The sequence below is a fragment of the Meriones unguiculatus genome, chromosome 14, assembly GCF_030254825.1.
Source record: "Meriones unguiculatus strain TT.TT164.6M chromosome 14, Bangor_MerUng_6.1, whole genome shotgun sequence".
Classification (NCBI taxonomy): Eukaryota; Metazoa; Chordata; class Mammalia; order Rodentia; family Muridae; genus Meriones; species Meriones unguiculatus.
In genome coordinates, this window is record NC_083361.1 from 84,982,447 (window position 1) to 85,008,990 (window position 26,544).

The following is a 26,544-nucleotide window of genomic DNA, read 5'->3' on the forward strand; positions in this document are numbered from 1 at the left end:
CACTTCAGATGGATCGCCATTGCCCTTGGCTGAGGTGTTGTGCGGGGCTTCTAATCACGGACTACTCCTGCTGGATTCCATTATGCGTCCTCCTGCGCTGGCTGGCTTTTGTGTTCTCAGTAATCATACAAAAACCTGAGCGCTGTGGTCAGCTAAGTTTATTTTCTAGGACTTAAAAATAGGCAGCCAAGCTTTTATTAAGGCACAGTGTCTTCAAGTGAATGCCTGACGCTCTGTTATTAATACAAGGCAGCGACTGCTTGAATCTGACCATTCCACACATACAGTCACTCAGAGCAGGACAGACATTGATCACTCTCCCAAAGACCTTGTTCATTAGAAAGTAGATTTCCTAGTCGGGCTAATCCCTGCACTCTGGGGGCAGAAACAGATGGATCTCTGAGTTCAAGGTCAGACTGGTCTCTGACTTGAGTTCCAGGACAGCCAGGGCTACACAGAGAAACCCTGTCTTGGAAAACAACAACAACAGCAATAATAATAAAAATGTTGACAGCAACCTTTCTGGGAGCGTCTCTTCACTGATCACTGGAAATTCTTCAGATTTAATATCATTAACAAAGACTGCCGAAAAGAGGCACCGACGGGGCATGGTAGCACCTCCTCATGGTTTCAGTACTAGGGAAGTGGAGGCAAGAAGATTAAGGTTGGACTGGGGCGATGGCTCGGTGAGTAAGATCACTTGCTGTGCGAGCATAAGACCTGAGTTTGAACCCTCAGCACCATGTAATAGCTGAGCCTGGCTGTGCATGCTTATAACACCAGTGTTGAGTGTGGGGCTCAGTTACAGATGCTGTCTCACGGGAATAAATGGGAGAGGGATAAAGACTTCACATGAGTACATGCGGGTGCACACACAGACATACATACATGTCTGTACCACATTGGATGCAGGCATACACCTGAGATACAAACCTTAAAGACGTTTGTATCTCAGACAAAGCCCTTTGATGGGGTCTGGATGCTGGACCACACAGTGATGGATGGGCTACCTTGTCGCTTGGACAGTGTCAAGAGTAGAGTGGTGAGTGAGTGACAGCTAGACGGAGGGCCAGTGGCGCAGAGCCCCATGCTCTCTCACTCGGCCTGATACGTTTTGAGGGATTTGGATAAGGTCAAATAAAGCACACCCATCAGGCCTGTGGGTGGGACATTGATGATGCTGGCTGGAAGCCCTGGGTGACAAGATGGTCCACAGGGAACGACCATAGATAGCTTTAAGGTCATGGTGGTAATTTCAAATCTCCATTAGGACTCGGAGCCTGGGGAGAAGGAAGCGCTGCTCTCAATAGCTTACTTAATTGTAGAAACCCCGAGCAAAGCAAGAAATGGATGGAGCTTATATCACAGCTCAGGTTCTGCTGGAGGTGGTGCTGAAAGCCTTTAACCCCGGCACTCAACACAGAGCCAGGAGGGTTTCTGTGAGTTCAAGGCCAGTCAGAGTGACATAGTGAAACTCCTCTTTTTTGGTGTGTGTGTGGGTGTTTTAAAATCCAGATTCATCATCTCCTTGGGTAGATTCTTCATTCTTCATGGAAAGTTCTGCACATAGGAAATAGTACTCAATATAATTTGTGCAAACAACAACAAGAAGCATATGTCAACGCTACAATTCCTGAATGAGTGCGTAGAGCCTTTCTTAGCTTCTCTCCTGGGCCTGTCCTTGAGCCAAGCTTGGGGTGCTGACATGGAAACCCCAAGCCATGGAGCAAGCTGAGCTCCTGGTCTAGGAGGAGAACCCCTATCCCATACTGCAGCAGATGGGGTACAGGACGCCGTAGGGGCTCGGAGAAAGCCAGGGTTCGGAGAATCCCTGAAGTCTGCGCAAGAAGTAGTTCCGGGCCTGAGCACCCAGGCCCATGGGGTTGGTTAGGAGTAGGCAGAGTAGACCTGTCTTGGCACCTCACCTCTGTCAGGCAGTATTCAGGGGTTCTGAGGCCCGCTGCAAAGCCCCAGGAGGAGCAGGCTGAGAGAGAGAAAGAGAGAGAGAGAGAGAGAGAGACAGAGAGACAGAGAGACAGAGAGACAGAGAGACAGAGATAGAGAGAGACAGAGAGACAGAGAGACACAGAGAGAGTGTCTCTAGACCCTTTGTCCCTGCCTCATAAATGGGAGAGGATAGCAGGAGGGTGTTGGGGCCTGGAAAGCCCTGCTATTCAGTGGGGGGTGGTTTGGCTCTGAACATGTTTATTTTGTAACTGTCCTGCCGAGTTCTGCAGCTGTTCCTGCAGGTAGAAGGGGCTGGGGACACATGTGCAGGGGCAGGGGACATTTGAGGAACAGATGTCCTAGGAGTCATTTGGGGCAGAAGAGAGAGCAGCCCAAGGGTTGTGCCCACAAGAAGACAAGGTGAGGCACACGTGCAGAGGTTTCTAAGGCGGGAGACAGGCCTGGTGGGTTGGAAGCGAGGGGCCAGCAGGGGGTGGAGCAGCTGCTGACTTCCACCCCAGCTCAGGCAAAGGCCTTGTTAAAGATGTGGACCTTGGCCAAAGGCGGTGCACAAGCTTGCAATTCCAGCGTTTGGCAGCATGAGGCAAGAGGATCAGGTATTCAAAACCTTCTTGGTCTACACATCAGTTTCAAGGCCAGCCTGGGCTACAAGTGACCCTCTTCCTCAATTCTCCAAAAGAGGTTGACCTTCATCTCAGAGGTCAGAAAGAGCTTCCGAGGGCTTATAGTCTGGGAGGTGCCACCAGTTTATTGCATTTTGTGAAGACTTGATAGTGAGGACTCACAGCCTGATTGAAAGAGCAAGGCACAAGACAAACAGGAAGCTTGGGAGGGTCTGGGGCATGAGGGACGGTGATGCTGGGATGGAGAAGTGGTGTGGACATGCAGAGAAGTGGGTGGGAAAGGAATCTAAAGGCAGGCAACGGAGTCAGAGACAGCCCCTACTACCACTGTTAGGACACCCATATGTGTAGGGGTCTAGGTCCAGTCCATACATGCACTTTGGTTGGTGGTTCAGTCTCTGTGAGCCCCCATGGGACCAGGTTAGTTGACTCTGCAGGTCTTCTTGTGGTGTCCTTGACCCCTCTGGCTCCCTCAGTCCTTCCTCCCAGCTTCCACAAAACTCCCCGAGCTTGGCCTTTTGGCTGGCTGTGGGTCTCCGCATCTGTTTCCGTCAACTGCTGGATGAAGCCTCTCAGAAGACAGTTATTCTAGGCTCCTGTCTGTAAGCATAGCAGAGTGTTGCTAATAGTGTCAGGGGTTGGCTCTCTCCTGTGGGGTGGGTCTAAGGTTGGGCCAGCATTGTTTTGCCATTCCCTCAATCTCTGCTCCATCTTTATCCCTACACTTCTTATAGGCAGGACAGAATTAGGGTTGAAGGTTTTATGGGTGGGTTAGTGTCCCCTCCCTCCACTGGAGGTCCCACCTGGCTACAAGAGATGGCGACTTCAGGTTCCATATCCCCTGCTGCTAGGAGTCTTAGCTAGGGTCCGGGAGTCCCCCCCGTCCCAGAAATGACTCCCCACTGACTTTCATTCTCCCCCCTACCCACCACACTCTCCCCAAACCCAATCCCCACCCCTGTTACCCTCTTCACCCCCTTTCCCATCCGGTTCCCTCCCTTCATCTACTACAGATGCCTATTTTTATTTCCCCTTCTGAGTAAGATTCAAGTGCCCTCCGTTGGGCCCTTGGCTTCTTTGGGTCTGTGGATTGTAGCGTGGTTATCGTGTACTTTCTGGCTGATATCCGCTTATAAGTGAGCACATGCCATGTGCATCTCGACTATGTTGATTGCAGTTTTAGTCATGATAGCCAGAAACTGAGCACAACTCGATGTTCCTCTACCCAGAAACTTCTTTTAGGGAGAATGGGTGCTACTCCAAGACCTTCGTACATACTAGGCAAGTGCTCTACCACTAAGTTTTATCCTCAGCTTGCTAGAGGAGACTCCTACGTCCATTACTATCCTTTCGGGGTCCTGCCCATGCCGAGATTCTAGGAGACATGAGTCACCTACCCCTAGGGAGTAGCAGAAGCATATTTTCCAGCTATCCCTGAGTCCAGGCTTGGACCCTGGCTCTCTGTAGCCTCCTCCTCCTGCAGGGAGGGTTCTAGAGGCTGCTGACCTCAGCAAGATAGCAGCCCAACCTTGTGGCTGCCACCCAAATGTAGGTGCTGGACTAGAGTTTAGCAGAAGCTGCTGAGGCAGTGCTGGCATGGGCTGCGAGGCTGGCTGGATGCCCTGCCCTGCCTTCTCAACCCCAGCCTTGGCCTGGGCCTTTCTCCTCCCCAGCTGCCCCCTCTCCAAATGCAGCTCTTTCTGCAGCACTCAGCCATAGGGCACAGCTAATAATGTCCCAGCCTGGAGATTCCAGGGGCACTCAGAGTCAGGGGTGCTTCTGGAAGGACGAGGAGAGAAGGTCAGGAGGAAAGAGGTCTGGGAAGGAGCAAGAAAGACTTAGAATGTTCTTACTGGGCTGCAAGGCCTCCAGGTTAGTCAGTTTCACAGATTTGCTGAGGAAATATACCAAGGCAAGGGGTGGGGGTGGGGAAGCGCATTGCTAGAGGATGCACAGCTCTCAGAGAAGACTCCTTGCACTTTGGAGGGCGTGGAAAGGAGAAGGTTCTGAGAATGCCATGAGAGTGAGAAGGGAGGCCTGGGGAGGCTGGAGATGGTTTGGGGGAGTCCAAGCTGGTTGAGATAGGCTCTTCTGTCCATGCCAGGCCTCCCACCATTGGGGAGTCTTGCCTGTTTCCATCTGATTAGGGCATCTGTAGGATAGAGAATAGCTTTCCCATTAGCCTGGGTCCTGGGAGACTGCAGGACTGTCCCAAATCACCGTCATCTGTCTAGCTGAGTAAATGGACTTGCAGAATAGAGTAAGTGGCAGGCAAGGGGGCAGGGCTTACCACCCAGATAAGAGAGACTATGAAGAACCTCAGAAGGGCCCAATCCGCAGCAGAGCAGCCCTGCCACACCTGGAGAAGGATATTAAGCCTCAAAGCCTGGGAAATGGGAGATAAAACCAGCAGAGAGAAGGCCAGCCCCTCCTCAGGGCTGGAATACTCCCAGCACACACCAGGCCGATAACACACACTTCGTTACAAGCTGTGGGAGTTCTGGGCTCTTCCCACCCAGGCCCGGTGCCCGGTCTGAGATAACGATGCTTACTGGGATGGAAGGAGGCTGCAGCAGCTCTGTCTGCCGGCAGCGTGGAGCTGCCAGGATGCCCAGAAAACTCCCAGTTGTCTTTGCATCTGAGGACTGTCTGCCCCAGCAGCACAGAAGACCAAGCCTCTTGTTAATTTCATTGTTATGTGTTCTTTCTTTTTCTCTTTTGAGACAGGGTCTCATTATGCAGCCCTGGTTGGCTTGGAACTTGCTAAGCAGACTATCCCCCCTGTGCCTGCTCCCCTGTGCTGGGACTAAAGGCCTGCACAAGCTCCACACGCTTTGTTTTTAAAGCATATGTCCTTTTTTTTTCTTTTTATACTTTGTTCACTATGGAAAACTTGAAAAATAGAACTAGAGGGCAACACAACACGTTTGTTTGACCAATTTCCTTCTTCTCTTTTTTTCCTAGGCATATTTATCTCTTAATGTACTGATGATGCTATTTTTAAGCTGTTTTGACCTTGTTTTCTGTGCCTTTTATTTCATTAGAGAACATACAGAAAGATAAAACAAAACAAAGGAAAATATTACTCTATTTCATTATCCCATCAATCATCACGTGAAAACACTGGAATAGTTACTTTGAACAATTTTCTGTTTTCGACACCTCCTTCCCTCCCCTTTTCTTTCCTCCCTTGCCCCTTTTTCCTTCCCGTCCCTCCCTTTCCCTTCCCTTCCCAGCACTGGGACCAGCTGTTGCAACCACAAAGGTTAGTTCTGAAATCTTCTCAACAAGAGAATGAATTTGAAGCATGTGACTCATTTCCCAGCCCAGGCTTTTATGCAGAAGAACCCTGGAGGTACCATGTTTGGTGCCAGGCTTCTGGGCAAAGAACAGGGCAGCCCTCAGGTTTGTGTCTCCCTGCTTAGCCGAGCCAGCCTGAAGGGAAGGTTTCAGAGAAAGCAGTGAATGAAAGAATGGAAGAGACTCAGGAGTAAAACAGGGTTTGGGGAGGAGGAAGTATGTCCACGCAGCATCTTCTGGGTAGGCTACTTCAACTCAGGCTCACAGGCTTCAGAGGATCCATCCCAGGATCCGAACAGCCAGAAACACCATTCTTGCCCTCCCAGGCTGCTCTCCAGGAGACAGCACAACTCAAGGCAAAAGCCGCAAGTATCACCCAACGTGCCCTCTGGCTTTCTCTTCCATGCTGGTGGGTGGACCTGCCGAGCACACACCAGGTACCTTTCCGTGCCCACCGGCAGGGTGCCACTCTGTCCAGCTGCCGCTTCTTCTGTCGGTGTTTGTTCATGAGCTCCTTGCTCACCGCATCCTCTGGAGACCACTGGCTTGTCAGGAGCTGCCTCCAGAGGTCAGTTCCTTTTGGGCCAGCAAGTCTATTTGTCTGGGCTTTGGCAAGGGGCTCAAGGCAGGCCCAGCCAATGAGAGTGTTAGAAGCATCCAGCCAGGCCCATCTCACTTAGAGCTAAATGGATTTAACCAGCTCCACAAGGGAGAATTTTTTAAAACTCCTGGGGCCAAAACCCTAGTTAGGTTCATCTCTGTTTGCTTTGAACCCCTGATTTCAGACTGATTTCAGTATGTTGTCAGTGCTCAAGAAGTGGGGGTAATCTGAGACACTGGGATCCCCCTGCCTTGTCCTTCTTATCTTGACTTGCCATCCAAGCCAGACCTGGACTTAGCAAGGCCTCCTGCCTCATCTCCCCCTCCCCTGCCTCACCTGAGGATCCATCCACCATAACTATTGTGGAGCTGCCTCACAACTCTCTCATACCTTTGTATGTTCTGTTTGCTCCAAAGCCCCCTCTCCACCTTGTCAGGCAGGCTATCTCTCATTAATCCATCCTTCCTTCACAGCTTGGTGAGCTTGTTCATTGCCTCCTCTGGAGAACCTTCCAGAACTGGCCCCAAAGACCTCCCTGGCTTGTGCCTGCTCCATGCTCTGCCCAGACAAAACTCTGTTACACCACTTGACACAGAGGGTACTAGGACATGGTGCTTCTCTGTCCGCCATACCCCACATGGACAGAAGATGCAGCTGGAGAGATCTCAAGGCTTTGATGCCAGGCTAAAGAGAGAAGATTGGCATAGCTGAGGGGTCCTGAAGGATGAGGTACCCTCATTTGGCTCTCTTCTAGCCCAAGGAATGGAGGGTTAGGACCCAGAAGAAGAGGGAGGTGGGCATGGCTTCACCACTCCTTGAACTTCTCCCATCTGTATTAGTTCTCAGGTCCAGGAGTGCCCCCCCCCACCCCGAGTGAAGGCATGGTATCTGAGGTCCCTGTCCCTCCCCTCAAGTGCCAAGCCCAAACCTCAATCCCGTGTTATGTAAGTGAATTATCCTCTGTCCCTAACCAGCGCCAGCCAGATCTCCTTCTAATTGATTTAATCTCCTCATACAGAGAGCGAGGCCAGGGTTGAAGAGATGGCGTTGATCAGGAGCCAACACGTCAGTGACGTAGGTACATTCATTATAGGGAAACTGGGTCATGGATTGGCTCTCAGTAGCTCTGATCCTCCTCTCCAGTCATTTGGGGTGCTTGAAAGGGCCTTTTCAGTAATTCCTCATTCCTCAAGTCCCAGGCTTCCATGGAAAGAAGAAGCTACGAATCCCGTAAGGCCCTTGTCTGCCTCCCAGATCTCCTCCAATCCCCGACAGAAATTCCCTGCATTCCACTCTGAGCACAGGATGCAGAGAAACCTAATTTGTTGAGGAGTGAAGAGATGAACAGATGGTTTAATTTAGTGGGAAGGGGGGAAGAGACCTTAATTTACCTTCTGCAGTGAGTGAGGCTGCATTCTGCAGCTTCCTTGAAAGAGGGTGCTCAGACCTGCTTGGGTGCCTTCAAGGATAGGACGCTCACCCCTAGAACAGTCCCTCTCTGTGTGAGAACCCCACGTCAGGGATGCTGTTCCTCATGTGGGGGTGGTCAGAGATAGCAGTCTTGGGCTGCTCTTTGGAATTAGCTCTGCCTTCGAAGCCCAGGGCACACCCGTGGGTATTATGACAGCCAGATCCTGGGGCAAAGCAACCATCTCTCCTGAGTTTGTTCTCTGGCATGCACACCCCTGACTCTTTCACTAGCTCTCTGGTTGGTATATTTTCTAGATAACTCCCTCCTGCATCTCCTGTGAGCATAAGATGTAGATGGTCCAATGGGCTCCAGGGCTGTGTGAACACTTCAGGGCATGGCAGCACCATCTGTCTTTTTTTTTTTTTTTTTTTTTAATCTTATTATTACATTCCCATTGATACAGTCTGAAGCCATTGGCACCTGAGCACTTTCCACTCTTGACTCGGCTAAGCAGAGTCAGCAGAACCTCATCATCCTGGCACTACTAAAGGAAAGTCTCCAGGAAGAAGACCTTTGTGGGCTGTCACAATGGCTCAGTGGCTAAAGGTGATTGATGCCAAGACTGACAACTCAAGTTTGATTCCCAGGACCTACATGGTAAAAGAGAGAACCAACTCCCAGTGTTGTGGCATGCAGGCACACAGTTTTACACACACACACACACACACACACACACATACACACACCACTAAATAGATAGATAAGTAAATGCCATAAAAGGACCTTTGTGATATTAAGTGCATCTATATGTTTTTCTTACATAGGACTCTCCACCTACCCTGACATTTATCTTCTTGTAAAGTAATGTGATTTTACATCTACTCACTCATCCAATTATATATGACTCCATGTATTTACCAGCTTCTTAGTTTGGTTTCTGTTATTGTGATAAAACACTGACCAAACCCAAGCTGGGGGAGGAAGGGCTTATTTGGCTTCTGAGTTCATTGAGGGAGGACAGGGCAGGAACTCAAGGCAGAAGTGGACAGGAACCAGGGAGTGCTGCTTCCCAGCTTTGCTCTGCAGGGCCTGTTCAGCTTGCTTTCTTCTGCCACCCAGGACCACCAGCGCAGGAGTAACCTCATCCATACTAGGCTGTTTTATCTCATCAATTATCAATCAAGATAAAGCCCTCACGGACATGCCTGCAGGCTAATCTGATAGAGGCAATCCCTCAGCTGAGATTTTTTTCTTCCTATCTATATCTAGGTTTGTGCCAAGTTGATGAACCTCAACTAGCACACCAGCTTTCTTCCTTGCCTGTATATCTTCTCTCACTCCATCGAGAAACTCACTCAAATACCATCCTCTTTCCACCTGACCATCTACCAATTAGTTTATTTTCTATCTCACCCTACTGTTTACCTATCAGTTCACCCACAAATCTACTCAAATACACATTCATTCAATCCACATATTTATCTCTTTATTTTCTTTGCTTTCCGGTGTTCTATGTATTCATCATCCATCTGCCTACTGATCCATCCATCATGTACCCATCTATCATTTATCTGCCCATAAGTTATCTATCCATTTGTCTATTTTGCCCATACATTATTTATCTCTATGTCTATCTTTGCCCATACATTATCCCATCCACCCATCTGCCCATTGCCCATAGATTATCTATCTACCCATCATCTATCTGCCCATAAATTATCTATCCATTTGTCTATCTATTCTCCTTCCATCCTGCTGAGACCCCATTACATGTCAAATATTGGGTTGAAGATTCTGAGGAATTCAAAGTTGAATAAAATGTGTTCTTAGGTTCTCTTTATCATTGTTCTTGAAGGGGGTAGAAGCACATAAAGAAATTGGTGCTGAATAATAGATCAGAAACAAAAAGCTCTGGAGAGTCAGAGGAGGAAGTTCCATCAAAACGAGGCTCTGGATGCCCTCCTGGCAGGAGAGTAGCTGTTGCCTTGATGGAACAGCAGTTTAGATGCATAGGTTCATTGAGTATAATTCCAAGCAGAGGAGACACATTAAAGATGTGCCCCTTAGAGAATGAGAGTCATGTGTCATTCTTTATATGCCTGTCGGTCAAAGATCTGGGCACAGTACAGACTCCTACACTGTATTTTCTGATTGGCTTATCTCTTCTCCCATTTTTTTTTTCCTGATGGGGCATACCGATACTTAATTGGGATAATTCATTTTTTCTTTGTAGAGGTTTCTACAGGGGGCAGGGAAATGGCTGGCTTGATAGAGCATTCCTAGTGTGCTTGAAGCCCTGGCTTTGATCCTCAGCACCGTATAAACATGGTGCAGTAGTGTGATAGTCCATGCTGGGGGTGGAGTAGGAGGATTAGAAGTTCAAGGTCACCTTTGGCCACAGGGCCAGTTTGAGGCTAGGCTGGCATACATGAGATCCTGCATAAAACAGAGAGAAGAAAATAAAGAGAGTGAGGAAGAGGAAGAGGAGAGAAAGTGGGAGGGAGGGACAGTAGGGAGAGTGTGTGTGTGTGTGTGTGTGTGGGTACTCTACAGTCTACAGTTGCCTCTCTGGATGGCCTTGGTAAATACCAAAACATTTCTGGGTTTACATGCACCTACGGTTGGATATGACCTCCAGGTGATCATTTCTTCTTAATCTTAATGATTCGTGGGGTACTCTGTTCTCTTTAGGGACATTGCTGCTTCTATACATCTTAAATATTGCTTTCTTTTGTCAACACCAATTAATAAAATCTTACCTGTCTTCAACTTTCTAAGCTTCCATTCCCTGGCAGAAAAGTCGGTGATGCAGATGAAGAGATGAGTTATGTTCCTGGGAAATTCTGTTGGGGTAGAAGCCAGAAGCCATGAACTCAAGCCCAGTTCTGCCTGGAGCTTCTGTATGACCTTGTCAAGCCCATTTCCTTGTGCTTTAAAGGTTTCCTCTCATAGCATCTTAATAACAAATGTAGCATTTGATGTTATCTAGTCTAATATCTTCATCTTGCCAGTGTAAGATGAGGTTCAGGAAAAAAAAAAAAAAAAAAAAAAAAAAAAAAAAAAGGCATGTGGCTAGCCCTAGCTAGACTTGTGATAAAGTTAGGGCTAACCCCCAAATTTTCTGACCTTCTGTTTAGGGATACCTGCATTTAACCACCACATTCCAGTCTCCGTATTCAGCCTCTGTGTGTCTCAAGGCAAGCTTCCTCTTCCAGCTCCACTGCCCAGGAAGAGTCTTGTGAGCCTTCCAAGTGTCCTGGCTGTGTCCTACTGATTCATGCCTGGGAGGGGGCTGGGAGGCTGCGTTCGAGAGCAAGTATCCCCAGCCTAACGGAGTTAATTATGTTCATCAGGAAGGGAGAAGAGAAAGGAACAAGGCGCTCTGGTTATCTACTGGGCTTTAATCAAATTGAAGAATGAGGAAATCCATCACCCGGAGGCGGGAGGGAGCTGGAGAGCTTAGCTTCCTCTGGCCCAGAGGCCTGGAATGGCTTGGGCGCTGTCCAAGGTGCTGACATCTTCACTTGCTTCGAGCTCCTGGGAGGAGCCTGGAGAGGATTACCCCAGCTTCTAGAAAACAGGGTGCAGAACAGACCCTCGAGAGGGTCTAAAGGTGTTGAGTTCCCACACACTTCCTAAAATCTTTATTATTATTTTTTTTAATTCTGTCTGTTTGCTTTAAGGAAAACACCCTTTTTGTGTCTAGTTCTGGGCTGAGACGGAAGGAATGTGTAGAGTTTGGAGGAGCCCTGGATTTCCTGCTGTCAGTTAGACTTCCGGTGCAGTTTGAGGGTGGAGACACACCCTTGACCTTGGGGACCCGTGCTTTCTAATTTTATGCAGTCCTCCCTGCCTTCGGGAATGTATTGAACTGGGGAGAGAGCATGATTCAAACCTTCACTACAGTTCAGGTATAGCACAATGGACGTGTCTGTGTCCCTCTGAAGCCTCCGTTCCGTTAGGTAGATAAGTTCCCAGCCTTGCCGAGGATTCAGAGGGAAATCTCACATATAGACTGGGAGGCAGAACAGGCAGATACATTTCCTGTGTGCACAACAACTAATTAAAGGGCATGGAACTTCACACTCATAATTTGCATTATGCTAGATATTTAGTGCCAATCATGGAAGACTTCCTGGTGGAGATAAGTTTGAGTTGGGTTTAAACAAAAACAAGAAACTAGGTGTGGCACTTTTGTTACAGAACTTAGGAGACTGAGGGAGAAAGATTGTGAGTTTAAAGTCAGCCCGTGATACCTGGATTAAAAAAAAAATGAAAGAAGGACAAGAAAGGAAAAGAAAAGACAAAAGGGGAGACACAAATCCTTAACCTTTGGGAGCCTCAAGAATGGGGGCCAAGTCCCATCATTCTCCTCTGTCCCCTTCGGAACAACTATCTCTGAGCTTGTTTACAGGAAGGCTCTTGTCTAACAAGCAATCCAGGATGAGGGGAGTGAAGTGCCCCTCTGGCTGGATGAGAGGCAGCAGCGGAGTGGGGAGGGGGAGACCATTGCTTGGTAGGGAGGAGAGCTGAGGCTGTGGTGGGTGCGACAGGGCAGTGTGGAGAGCAGCTCAGCTGGTAGCCAGGCCACCAAATCGCAGCATCTGGAGCAATTCCCTCTCGTGTCTGGAGCTGACAAGAGGCACTTTAATGAATCGTTAAAGCTGGAGGCTATTAAATCAAAAAATCACAGGCTTCTCAGCTTTTGTGAATCCCAGTCACAGCAAGCTAAAGTATTAAAGATCCATAGCATCTCGGGAGGGAAGAATTGGGGCATTTTAAAAATCACAGAACTACAGAGTGTTAGAACCATAAAGTGGAAAAAAACAACTGGAGAATCTTAAAGTCTAAGAGTTTCAGTGTCCAAAGGAGAAACCACGAAGTTCATTGACCCCTCCTTTTTTAACTTTGCATTCTGGTCTTATTACGCAGCTTAGTTACTGCGAGCCCTAAGTCATTCACGTCTGTCTCTACTCCATGCCAGACAAAGCTTTGTGTAACTTTCGTGACAGGGGACTCGTTGCCTCGGAGTAGAGCTCTACCCATTGCCAGAGGGCTACAAGGGATCTCCCTTATGTAAGTGGCTCCTGCTGTCTCCATGTAGTGTCTCCACGCTGGCCCAGCTCCTGCCCTCTGATCCACGCCGAGTAAAGTCTAATCCCCACTCACATGACAGCTGTTGGGATGGCTAAAGGCAGCCCTTATTCCTCTCTTCTCTCGGCTAGGCTAAGCTGGCTTGTTGATTGTCTAGCTACAAATGGGGCAACAAATCAAAGGATATTTGGGCTGGAAAGGCCCTCAGAGATCACCTTGACCATAGGCGTCCTTTTACTGCTAGGAAGTACAGCATCTACGGCAGGGAGACAAACCTGGATTTGAAATCCAGAGATCTGCCGTGAGCTTGCTGTGCAGCGTCAGGCCCCAGCCTCCAGTGTCCTTACCCAGGAGATAAAGAGAACAATATCAGCACAAGGGAGCTTCTGAGAGCATGAGCAGGAGAATGCCATGGAAGCTCTCAGCAGAGTGCTTGGCACACAGAGGCAGTCGATAAATATTAGCTATAATTATTGGAGGCCCAGTGGGGGTAGGGGCTTACTCAGGATTGCAGAGCATCTCAGAGGCAGAGTTGGGGTTAGGCCAAGGACATCTGCCTCCCAGTCCAGGGCCCTCCATGGCCCCACTCTTCTCCAAATCTTCCTCAGAAAAAGAAAACCCCAGAGGGAGGCAGGATCAGTTAGAAGACATGGAACAGAACCTGCTCCACAGAAGCATGTTTATTTAGCAAGGAGGCTGGAGGGAAGTGTTCCCTGGCTTGACCTGGTGATCGAACCACATCTCTGATGACTTTTCCCTTTCTGAGCTGTGGGGGAGCTCCCACCCGCCATGGTCATAAATGTCTGGTGTGGCATCAACCAAAGGAAGTGCATGGTGGCAAGGAAGGTGGTATCCTCCTACCCACCCTTTCATCCAGGAAGACAGACTTCCCACCAGATCATCCTTTCATCTTGTCCATCAAAGTGAGTCACATGAAAACATCATTGGCAGAGAGGAAGTTATGGCCACCGAGGACAAGGGTCATTGCTATGGCCAGACACCTTGCTACTGGACCAAAGAAGAGGATATTGATGGTGGGTTGGTGCATCAGTCACTCTGCTCATCGCTGTGACCAAACACCTGAAAAGAAGCAGCTAAAGAGAGGAGAGTGTTAGCTTGGCTCACAGTTTGAAGGGATACAGTTCATCGTGGTGGGGAGGCCATTTTGGCAGAAGTGGTTTATGGCTGCGGCAGAAGCTTGAAAAGGCTACATCACACCAGCTGGCAAGACACAGAGAAACCCAGGAGGACCTGGAGCTGGGAGCTACAGCTCAAGGCTCACTCCCCAGTGACCCGCTTCCTCCAGGAGGCTTCACTTCTCAGAAATTCACAGGCTCCTTCAAACAGTGCCACCCTTCGGGACCATTCAAACCCGAGAGTCGTGTTATAGAAGAGGCTCTCACACCCCAGCCATGTCAGGTGGCAACCGGCTTGTCACACTCACCTCTGCGGTTCTCAGGATCACTCTGCTAGGAAGGCTCCCTGGCTACATCCCTTTATCTAGACGTTATTGTTATTTTTACTGCAATTGAGTATGATCTAATTAGAGAGCATTTCCCATTGCCGCGTTTTCTCCTTTCTCATCCCAATCTTGTTCTCTCAGCCTAGCTGCGATCACTATGAGAGTAATAGGAGCCTCTAAGGATTAAGTGCCTACTGTGTACCTAATGTTTCTGTCATTCTGGGCACGTGGGTGACACCTTCCAAATGACCCCGGCGATGCACACACACCTCGTGGTGGTCCTGCATTTTTGTATTCTCCCACGTTGTGGTGGGATTGGTCTGATGGTCAGGGGAATGTGGCTAAGATTGTATGTGTTGTCTCCATCACACCAAGGCTTCCGTCTTGACAGCACCAGCCTCTTGGGTCATTCATTCTAGGGGAAGTTGCACATCTATGGGATGGGCAGGCTTAGGAGAGGACCGTGCACAAATAACAGAAGCCTTTAGCCAACGGCTGGGTTTGAAATGCAGCTTCCTGCCTCAGCTGAGTCTGTTTGTTTGTTTATGTGCATGTATGTGAGCACACGCTTGCCATGGTTCATACATATGGAGGTCAGAGGACAACTCTTGGGAATCATTTTTCTCCTTCCATCATGTGGGCACCATGGATGGAATTGAAGTCATCAGGCTTGGCAGCAAGTGTCTTTATTCACCGAGCAACTTTGCCGGCATTTATTTATTTATTTATTTATTTATCTATCTATCTATTTATTTATTTATTTATGTCTTACTATGTAGCCCTGGCTAGCCTGGAAATAGCTGTGTAAACCAGGTTCACAGAGATCTTCCTGCCTCTGCATCTTAAGAGCTATCCTCAAAGATGTGTGCTGTTATACCCTATCCCATATATTTGTTTTTGAGGAAGAGCTTGGCTCTGTAGCCTCTATCACACTTGTGGCAATCTTCCTGCCTTTGCCTTCTGATGGCTGAGATTGCAGAAATGTGTTACTTGTATTGTCCCTCACTGAGCCTTTTGCTGAAGATGGCCCTGGCAGGCTCCTGACTACAGTTTCAGTGAGTACCCTGAGCCCAGCCCCTACTTAACTCACTAATCTTGACTTCCAAAAATGGTATAAGATTAAAAAGAAATACTTGTTGCTTTAAGCTGATAAATGTTTGGGTCACTTGTTACTCAGCAGTAGGTGTAACCACTGCACTGCTACAATTCTGTGCTCTCGCCTCAACTGTTTTGATGGTTGGAGTTTATTATTTACAAAGGGGGTGGGGTGGGGACAGGATGCGGTTGTGTGTGGTGACTTTGCTCATTTGGTAAGTGACAGAGCTGAGATATGCCTCCAACGCACAGAGGGCCCTGTGTTTTCTTATAGCCAGTAAAAAGGCTGAAAAAAGCTCAAAAACCCCACCCAAACCACTACCACCACCAACAAAAATCCCAGCTCTGTTTGATGTGTTTTTCTCTCCTCTTCCTTTTCCCATCCCACTTACTGTGTATGTGGTGATTTCAAAATCATACATGGAGATTTGAAAATGGGGTACCTGTGTTCTTAAATAACCTGAGACAAATCTCTACACTTCTTTTCTGTAAAAACTATTTGTTTTATTTTTATTTGTGTGTGTGTGTAAGTGCCCAAGGAGACCACAAGAGAGTGTTAGATTCCCTTGATCTGTACTTACAGGGAGCTTTGAGACTTCTGTGCTGGGCACAGAAGTTGGGTCCTCTGCAAAGTAACAAGCATCCTTAACAGCTGATCGTCTTCAGCTCCTGGTTTGCTGTTTTCTTTCTTTCTTTCTTTCTTTCTTTCTTTCTTTCTTTCTTTCTTTCTTTCTTTCTTTCTTTCTTTCTTTCTTTCTTTCTTTCTTTCTTCCTTCCTTCCTTCCTTCCTTCCTTCCTTCCTTCCTTCCTTCCTTTCTTTCTTTCTTTCTTTCTTTCTTTCTTTCTTTCTTTCTTCCTTTTGTGTGTGTGTCTGGTCTGTGTTGTTTGCTTGCTTGCTTGCTTGCATACTTAAAGACAGGGTCTCATCTAGGCTCAGGCTGGCCTCAGACTCTCTGTAGCAGGGAACGATCTTGAACTTCTGATCCTCCCGCCTTCACCTTCTAAGTGTGGGGATAAACACATGTGTGTCACTGTGCTCCATTTGACAAATCTCTGCCCTCCTTGGGCCTCAGTCACTTCATCTAGTCCACAGGAAGAACGACCCACATCTGCCTTCCTTTCTACATAACACCGTAGGGTTGTGGACAGGGAAGGTTTATATTGAGGAAGAAGCCCAGCCTGGGGCTCGGGGCCCAGCTCCCTTCACACCTCTACCTGTATCCAGGCTCAGGAGACAGCGAGCAGGCGAGGCTGAGGGCCCTGACCCACTTCCTCAGCCTCAGCCCCTCACCTTGCCCTTTTAGGTCATGCGGAACAGTTCAGAGTGGAAATTTCCTCAGTCTGTCAGGAGGTTTCTGCCCGCCTTCCCCTTATCTCTGCAGCTTCTTCCGCCCGGCACCCTTCCTGGCTCTACCCAGTTGCTGCTCATCTTTCAAAACCCAGGCTGGCTGTCCCACTTCCAGGGCACCGCTTCTGACGTGGCAAGCGGCTTGAGACCTTCTCCTGGTTACCTCTCTAGCCTCTTGTCTAAGCCCTGGACCTTCACCTTCTCCCTCCTTCCCTAAGGCCCTATGGTGCAGCAGTGGCCCCTTTAAAATACAGATTTTGTTTTTTCTCTGCCTAAAATAACCAGTCAATGGAATAATCCATCAATCAATCTTTCAAGGTCTCCTCCTTGCCCTCCAGGGAGGCGTCCAAAGCCTTCTGATTGTCCTGCACCCACGATTGTCTGCACTCCTGAGAGCAGAGGGTGGCTGTGTCCCCAGAGGCCCGTGGGGTGCGTTGGGTGGGTGGGTGGGGAACTGAGTGAGTGAATGGGGTTGAGCCCATGCTTGACTCATCCAATACCTCTGCTTGGCCCAGAACTGTCTTTCCCCCCAGTAGACCCATTTTATAGCCAAAATGGAGGCAGAAGGGAAGGGCAGCTCTGGAGGGAGAAGAAAAAAATCAATAAAAATGTAAATCTGGAGGCGAAAAGCTGTCCCAAGCTGGCTGTGGGGAGAGATAAGACCGGGCCAGCTGAACCCTCAGTGACAGCGGGGAAGAGATTAGAGCGCAAGGGAGCTGCACCAGGGCAGAGCATGGCAGGAGCCTTGTCCATCCCCTCTGCCCTCCCGCTCTCTGCTCCAGGTGCTCAGACAGGAGAGGGGACGTAAGCTAGAAACCATCAGGTGCTGAGCCTGTGAGCGCAGGCTGCTGTCTTACCTGTTCCCCCGACCGTGGGAGATGAGGCAGGGCACACTGACCTACCTCCCAGGGAAGGGGCTGGGTGCAGAGGACTGGGGCCAGTTGTTCAGGGCCACACTGTGAGTACACAGCAGACCCCCGGGCCTCAGTGTCAGTCTGATGTCCCTGCAGCTCCAATATGAAGGGCTTTGACCTTCCTAAGACTGTACTGCACTTTAGAGGGCCCTCCACCCCCAAAGTCACACACACACACAATGGCGAGTCTTTGTATGTGTGTGGGGAGAGGAGTGGTGGCAAATTTTATCTATTTTGGATCTTGAGACAAGGTTTCGCTATGTAGCCCAGGCTGCCCTGAAGCCCACCATCCTCTTGCCTCTGTCTCCTGAGTGCCAGGATTACAGGCCTGCATCCCACCTCCGGCTTGGCTTATAACTTTATCTTTTAAGAATGGCATCTATGTCTTTAATGAAGCTACTTCCCCAACTCGCCCCTTCATTGCCATGTAGCTTTTGAAGTGGGGCTTGATAGGGGATAGGACGATGAAGAGGGGTGGAGAGCCGGGCCAAAGAAGGCGACCGCGCTTATCGAGGGGGAGTGATCAACACGTGTAGGTAATGAACGGGGGTATGCAGTATGCTGACTACGGTTCCTGGAGCCAGGTGCCAAGGGGCATCCACTGGCCCCAGAGCTTTCCAGCCTCTTCGAGCAAAAGGAACGGAAGGCCGGGCACGGAGATGCTATTTCTGGTGCCCGTCCCATCTGCCGCTGCTCTTCACCAGCGCTGAAGCAGGGCGAGCTCGGGGCAGCGTAGAGGCAGCGGCTGGCAGACGCAGATGCTCGAGGCTTTCAGTGACAGGAGACCAGTGTGCGTCTACGTGTTTGTTGGAGTTTTGCGTGCATGAGTTTGTGCAAGCGTACACATGTGTGTGGTTTTGCATGTGTGCCCATGTGTCTGCACGTGTGTATGTGGTCATGTGGATGTGCGAGTGTGCGTTTTCGTGTGTACCTGTTGTACATAGTGTCTGCATGTGTGCATAGATATGTATGCATTTTATTCTGTGTTAGTTGGTGTGTGCGTGAGTGTGTATGTGTGAATGTGTTTGGATGTATATATGAGACTGTGTGTCTGCAAGTGTGCATGTGAATGTGGGGAGTATGTGTACACACATGTGTGAGAATGTGTAGCTTCTGTGTGCTCATGTTTGAGTTTGTGAGTGTATGCATGTGTGTGTGAATCTGTGTTTGTGTGTGCCATGTGTACATGTGTATGTGTGTATGTGTGCACATGATCATGTGGCTTATTATGTGTGCATGTAAGTGGGTACAAAGGTGCTTGTGTGAGTTTTGTATGTGTCTGTGTATGCATACATGTTTGCATGCATGTGTACATGTATGTTAGGAGGTATGTGCCTGTGCATATGAAGGTATATGTGTGTATTTGTGAACATGTGTATGCATGCATGTTGCTTATCCTTGTGTATTTGAGTGTAGGCATTTTCCCTCACAGTTTAGGGAAAATGTTCTTGCCCTCTTTGCTCTACTCTTGGCACATGGCTGCACAGCTCTTTTGCAGGGATGCCTAAGCATCTTCACCTGAGGAGCCAGAAGAGCTCAAACTCACAGACAAAGGCTTGCTCACTCGCCCTCAGTTTCCCCAAGAGCCACATCCCAGAGGGGGATGAAGGCTTCGTCTCCTGCAGTTCCCCCAGAGTCCAGAGTGAATGCTTGGTGGGCACGCTCCTCTCCTTGGCCCAGCGAGGCACTGGAGAAATGTTTGCTTATTCTCAGAGCGGGGAACTTGCACAGGGAAGACACTCAGCCCCCTCCTCCCGCTCCTGTTCCCCTGTGGCTCAGGAGTGGCTTCTGGTTTCTAGGACCTGGTCAAGGGGTTGGGGGTCCCCAGGGTAAACTTCTGTCCTCCTCAGTTACTGCTATGCAGAGGGAAGTCACCATAGCAGTCTCTGCATAAAGAACGGCTCCTGGGGAACCTCCCCATGACTGTCCACCTCACTTGGCCTTATGATGTTGAAGAGCCAAACACTGAGGTCATGGCTTCTGTTTGTGGCGTCTGGCCCTGGAAACAAAAGGAGTGGAGGAGGAAGGGAAGAATTATGAAAGAGGCGGGGGCCAGAAGCCAGTCTGTGGAAAATTCTAAGCATAAAGGTGTGTGTGGATGGATTAGAGGTGTGCAGGGTAATTCTTTAATTCTTAAAAATATGACATTTTCTGGGTGGAGTGGGGTTTTCTCTTCTCATTCTGGGTGTTGCCTTTCTTATCTAATTTTCTAAAGGCTGACTGTTTCTAATGCGAAACCCACTATCTGAAAGTCTCTCCCACGAAAACTTCTCTAGTGCTCGTGTATCATGCGCGGACTATTTCAGACCTGACTTCAGGTGACAGGTCCTCATCACGCACGGGGACACTACAACGCATACGGTGCCTTTCAGGCTGTGCCCATGAGGGCATGAAACCTAGACGAATCTGTATGTAGATTCGGGCCTAACCACTGAGAGATCTCATGATTAGGATGCAAATATTTCAAACTACAAAGAGATCTCAAATCCAAAACACTTCTGGTCTCAGGCATTTTGATGAAATGTAATTTACATATTCAGTCTGCATTCATTATTTTGTATTCTCTTTTCATAAAGAGAACGTTTGAAATTTGTTAGCTTCTGTTTGTTTTTTTTTTTTTTTTACAAATCTGGATCCAGCTCTGGCCCCACCAATGTGTGTATGTGTACACACACATAATTTTATATGTATTATTATAGTCCCAAGCAAATCACTTAAGCTTTCTGAGGCAGTATCTCTTCTGTAAAATGTGATTGACAATTGAGATAGGTGAGGACTCCTACAGCCTCGTGACTGTATTCCATTTTCGAAACCATTACTAGAGGAAATAAGGCAGTCAAAGGAAAAATTAAACCAGAATATAAAGAGAGAAGACAATGCAAGATGCCAGAGTGAATAAACCTGGTGAGGCGGAAGTCTAAGTAACTGGAAGAGATGTGGCTGACGCAAACCTCTAATGCAGTTTAGAAGGATAAATTTTTGTTGTGAAAGAGGCATTATGCAAAGGCAAATTCAATAATGGGCCGTATGCATACAGCCAGGCTATTCCTGTACGACCTGGGGAGCGGGAGAGCAGACAGAATGAAAACCCACTAACAGACTTGTCTTGGTGAAAGTGACTTCAAAATTCTTGGCACTGATCAGTGTAGGCTCAGGTACTGGTTAAACGCTCAACTGTGATACAGATTAGTGACCAGGTTCTCCTTCCTCCTCCTCTTCTCTTCTTTCCCTCTTCTCTTTATTCTTTTTAGATTTTTGAGACTTTCTCATGTTGTCCAGGTTAGACTCAAACTCACTATATAGCTGAGAACGGCATTTGAACTCCTCATCTTCAGGGCTCCAAATGCTAGGTCACAGATGTGTGCCAACATGCCTGGCAGGAATGAGGGCTTCTGCAGTCCCTTCTGCACAGGGGACAAGTGCCTTGTCCATTAGCTAAGAGCTAGGCACACAGGGAGGCCGTTACTAGCTCCCTACCTCCCTTCGTGGCCACACGGGTGGGGTGTATGGTGCCAGCAGACCTGGCTGGGAGCAGATGAGGGCTTTCTCTTCTGCTACCTGGAGGCAACTGGCCGGAAAGCCAGACAGACCTGGCATGGAGAAGGACTGGGGGTCCCAGGAATCTGTGCAGGGCTGAGCTTTGCTCTTCTCTGCCTCTAGCCCTCACACTGACCCAGAGAGCTCAGAGAACCAGCGGTCACCTTGGATATCACAAAATCAGGTATTCGCTGCAAAGCCTCCGTGAAATGGACCAGGATTCTTTTCCCAAAAGGTCCTGACAACACACATTCAGTAGGTGCGGGTCCGAATATAAAGTGGTCTCTGAAGTTACAAGGCCTCTAAAGGAAAGGCTAGACCTCCCTTTCCACAACCGTGGCTTCCTGAAGACAAAAGCGGAGACATTCTGAACCAGAGAGCCCCCTCCCACCCCGGCTAAGGCTCCTGACCACAAATAGGGTGTCCTGCTCCCTCCCGCATTTGGGGCTCTCCATAATCTCCTCTCTGAACTCTGCCTCTAGGGGGCGCCAGATAGACACTTCTTGAAGGCGGCCATGGCTAGGGGAGGAGGCCGGTACCTAACTGGACTGCAGAGATGGGCACAGCGGGAGCCTGAGAGCTGGAGTCTACCTCCTGCTTAAGAGCGGCAGAGCTGGGCTCAGGTTCTGTGTGAAGAGTAGCATGATCTAGTCGGCCTACTACCATCAGAGGGGAAGTTCCTCCCCACCACCAACACTTGGGGCCAGCTTGTCAATGTGGCTGGGGGAAGGAGTGAGGATGACCCTCTTGCTTGAGAAATGGCCAACACAACAACGCCTTGGTTCCAAAGAGCAAGCAAAGCCCGGAACTTGTTCACAGTCACTTTGTAATTTAGCAGAGGAACCAGCACGGGACACGGTGCTTCTCACGGCGCAGGTGCCGCCTTGGTCGTCTTTGGCGAAGGGCTCAGAAGATGCATGGCCGCGGCTGCCACTCCTGGTTAGGCGGGGCTGGGAATGTCGGCCTTCTGGGACCCTTGGGTTCCTTCTGTGGTCCTGATGCTTACAGCTGCTGTTGCTGCAGATCAGAGCTCTTCACGGTGACCTCGGCGCTGGCCTCTTTGTCTTGCTGCCTCAAGACGGCCCAAACTAAGGCAAAACACACCAGGGCTCCACTTTTGAAGAAGAACTGGAGGCCTATGAATCTGAGGGAAGAATGAGAAACCTTGAACTCAGAGGCCCGCACTTCAGGGACTGGCTAGCCTCTGGGTAGGGATGGTACAGTCAGGAGACATGGTGCAATTAGAAACCCTGAGGCCTGGGGAGGGGGGAGCTCCCCAGGGACTCTGGGTATGTGTGGAGAGACCAAACATCTCTCACATTCTGTCACAGACAAATGTACGACCCTGTCTAGCCCTGCATAGTTCCGCTTGAAAGCAGGACTTAACTCCCACTGAACTCCTGACAGCCACTGTTTGGCTTTTCCTTGGCAGGGGAGCCTCACTAGACGGCCCCAGCCTGCAGAAACTATATCCTGTGGCTCAGGCCTAGAGGCAACCACTCCCGGGCTGGCCCTGGCCTTGTTGTCAGCTCTTCTACCTCCAGCCAGTCTATGATATCCAAGCCTTTGGGATCCTCTGAGCTCACCCCTGTACAGAGAGGAAGACTAAGCCCCGGGGTGGGGGGCGTGTCAGGGCTCTGTACTTCAGGTTGCCACAGTGACTCCACCGTCTGATAGCTTAAAGCACGAGATATGGTTCTGTCAATATAAGCCTGGGATCTTTTACTTTAGATGTCATTTTCCTTGGGTATAATACAGGGAGTTATCCAGGTGTGGAAGTCTGTGTGGGAAATCTCAGCACTTAAAGTTCAAGGTCAGTCTGGCTGACCTAGTGAGTTTGAGACCAGCCTCGGCATAGAATGAGGCCCTGACTCAAACAAAACAAAACAAAAATCCAAGGTTTAGTGGCACATGCCTGTAATTCCAGTGCTTGGGAGACAGAGGCAGGAGATTAGGAGTTCTAGGCTGGCTTCCGTTATATGGTAAGTTTTAGACCAGCTGTATGAGATCTCCGTCAGAGGCAGTCTCTGGCTCGCAGGGTGACATGCCCTGACATGGACCTTCCTGCCTGGCACTTACCGGTTTCGGAGCAGGTCATGGTCATAGTAGCGGCAGACGGCTCGTCGGCCACAGCTCAGGGCCCAGTGCACACAGGTGGTGTCGATGGCGCTGCCATGGATCACGGGGCTAGGCATCCAGGCTAGGGAAGGAGAGGCTCAGGGGCCAGCAGAGGGTCACCACTCCCCAGTCTCCCACCCTTACCACATGCAAGCCAGAAGGGTGCTGGGTCTCTCGGCTCCAGAGTCTCTGGCCTCCAGCCATCCTTCAGCGTGTATCCGGAGGGAGCCTCCATGAGGCTTGGTGTGGCCCAGGCACACCACCTCCTAACATACGGCCAGGTCTTGTTCACCCACACACACAGGAGCCCTAAGGTCCCACTCATGCTGTGTCTCCCAGGCCTGGCACAGAGCAGACATCTGGATACCCAACCAAGGACCCTGGGCAAACTCTTTACCCAATAATCTCAGGAACATGAACTGCATTCCCACTGCCAGGGTCTTATCTTCTTTCTTCACTCCCCTACCAAGAAAGACATGGTTGTGTGAGGATGGACGGAGAGACGCAGCCCTAGTACCACGTGGCAGCAGGCTCTCAATAGCTGGGTTCCACCCTCCATGACAGTCTTCTCCCAGGCTGAAGGTCAGGGGTGTGGGGGAGGCTCAGAGCCTCAATGTACAGAGGCCAGTTTTGTGCATCCTGGGCCCACATACCAACTACCCCTGGACACCCTCCTCCATCCCTATTCCGCAGATAAAGGGACAGGCCACTGTTGAGGTTAGAGCCAGGACTCAAGTCACCACAGCATGCAGTCTCAACTCCCCACAGTCGTCTGCTCCCTCCTCATTTTCTCTCATGACAGCCTGCATAATGGACCTTCCATCTTCAATGTTCTTTTCTTTCTTCTTTTCTCTTTCCTTCTTCCTTCTCTTCCTCCCTCTTTTCCTCCCTCCTCCCTCCTTCTTCCTCCCTCCCTCCCTCCTCCTTCCCTCCTTTCCTTCCCTCCTTTCTCCCTTCTTTCCTCCCTTCCTTCCTTCTTTCTTTCATTTTTTCTTTTTGTAAAGCCAAGGTCTTTCTGTATAGTCCTGGCTGTCTGCAAGATGGGAAAGAAAACTCAGGCTTCCAGGGGAGTGACAGGGAGGAGCTGGTCTGTTGTGAGGGCCTAGGACACTTGTGTGGCCTCAATCCTCCAACTCTTCCCTTGAATGTCCCATCCTGGCTGAGGGAAAGGGCTTCTTGGTACACACCCACCCACCCTGTGGCCCACCTTAGGATGAGTATGAAGGAAGGTGTGTGGGTGACAGAGGCCACTGCTGTCCCCAGACTCATCAGGAGAAGGAAGGGCAGCACCAGGTGGCTGCAGGCTGACTCGCAGGAACCGGCAGGCACCGTGCCATCCCCTGCTACACAGCTGCAGTTGGTGTAGAAAACCTGGGGTGAGGAGAAGGAGGAGAAGAACCTTCAGGAACCTCCAAGGGAAGCAGCTGGCCAAGGGCCTAGGGCCTGGGAAGCTCCCCAGTGTCTGCAGCCAGCGGGGCAGAGCTGGCCGGAGTCCCAGACTCTGACCATCAGTTGATCTGTGCTCACTGGAATCAGGCAAGTGCCTGGAGGCAGACTGGCAGTGCTTAGACTGGCCCACGGCTGTGCGGCAGAGAGACTGTGCGGAGGCTGGTCCACCCAGGGATCAACTAAGAAGTGGCCTGGCCACCAGTATCCTTGAGGGCCTCTCAGGAGAAGGTCTAAGCCAGAGCTTCTTTTCCCTTTCTTACTGGTCAGAGTGTCTGTGTGTTTGTTTATTTACGTGTGTGTGTGTGTCTATCTGTGGGTCTGTGTATGTGAGTGTAGGTACCCACGGAGACCAGAAGAGGGTGTCAGAGCTCCTGGGTGGTTGTAAGCCGCCAGCCATGGATGCTAGGAACTGAACTCCGGTCCCCTTCCGGAGCAATACACTCTTAACCATCGAACCATCCTTGCAGCACCAGGTCAGACCTTGACGGACTGCAGTTACTGGCAGCCTCAGCCGGATGTGCAGGGATTGTTCCCATCTCAAAGGTGCCACTGCTGGCTAAGGTACCGGGAGCCCCCAGGGCCTCCTGCTTCCCACTACAGAACCTCAGATAATTCCCGGTATGAGAAGGGCTGACAGAACCAAGGTGGCAGCCTGGAGCCTTGGAAGGATTTAAGCTCAGTGGCTACTGGAATGGACTGGCTGAGCAGGAAGAAGCTCCCATTGTCAGGGTGAACTGGGAAAGGATTTTGAGGCGAAGTTATTTGAGGCGAATTAGTGGAAGATGAGAGGTAGGATGGCAGAGGGCGATAACTGGGGCTTGGATCACTGAGTATCCAAGACGTCTACCTGTTGCCGTGCAGAGCTGATAGCCATGGCCAGGCTGTGCTCCCAAGCCCTCACACAACTTCACACCACTAAAAAGTGGCCTTTGATCTTCAGTTACATGCTGAGTAACCCACTGTGCTGGAGACACCTTGGAGCCAGGTCGTGGGGAAACATGCCAAAGCAGGGCGCTGGCACTGCAGCCCCCATACTGCTCCTTGGCTTGGGAGGACAGCTGGGGTGACCACTGAGGCCGGACACTTTGCTTTCTAGGTTCTTCCCCAAGTTTCCCTCAAAGATATCAATGTCTGTGGCGGGGCCTTCTCACAGACGTCTCCAGTCTTTCCCACAGGGCTGATTTTAAGCCTGAGATCCAGTCAGTGTCTACCTTTCTGCACCTCCCCCTGTTGTCTACCTGAGTACACCTCAGGCACGGACCAGGCCATACCAGAGCCCGGGTGCTCCTGCTGAGCCAAGGAGGTAGGCAGGGCGAGAGGCAATCCCAGGCTGGAAAGGTGTCCCCGAGGGTTGACCCTCCCCTGTAAGGGGTACCATCAGACCCCGACCTCCGGCTCCAGGGCCGGCTGGGCTGGAGGGGCCAGTCCCAGCTCTGGGCACTGCCTGGTCCTTTTCCAGGCCTTCATTTCCCATCTGTACAATGAGCAGACTAAAACTGAGTGCTAAATATCTTCTAGGCACGATGGCTCTCTGCCTCCTCCTTAGTGAGCTCACCCACGTAAACCACGCATGGCGAGGCCTGGGGTCTAGGAAGCTCGTGCACGGTGTGTGTTCTTTAGATCC

General features: G+C 50.0%; 1 protein-coding gene across 1 annotated transcript in view; it reads right to left on the reverse strand.

Moving 5' to 3' along the window:
• Positions 1 to 22,161: 22,161 nt before the first annotated feature.
• Positions 22,162 to 26,544, reverse strand: part of Slco2b1 (solute carrier organic anion transporter family member 2B1) — a 41,747-nt gene continuing 37,364 nt past the window's right edge. Inside the window, exons 11-14 of the mRNA XM_021656287.2 lie at positions 24,679 to 24,842; positions 23,869 to 23,933; positions 23,433 to 23,553; positions 22,162 to 22,497 (exon numbers count right to left, since the gene is read on the reverse strand). Coding sequence (XP_021511962.2) covers positions 22,356 to 22,497; positions 23,433 to 23,553; positions 23,869 to 23,933; positions 24,679 to 24,842 — 492 coding nt within the window. The 3' untranslated portion in view covers positions 22,162 to 22,355. The remainder of the gene's footprint in view (positions 22,498 to 23,432; positions 23,554 to 23,868; positions 23,934 to 24,678; positions 24,843 to 26,544) is intronic.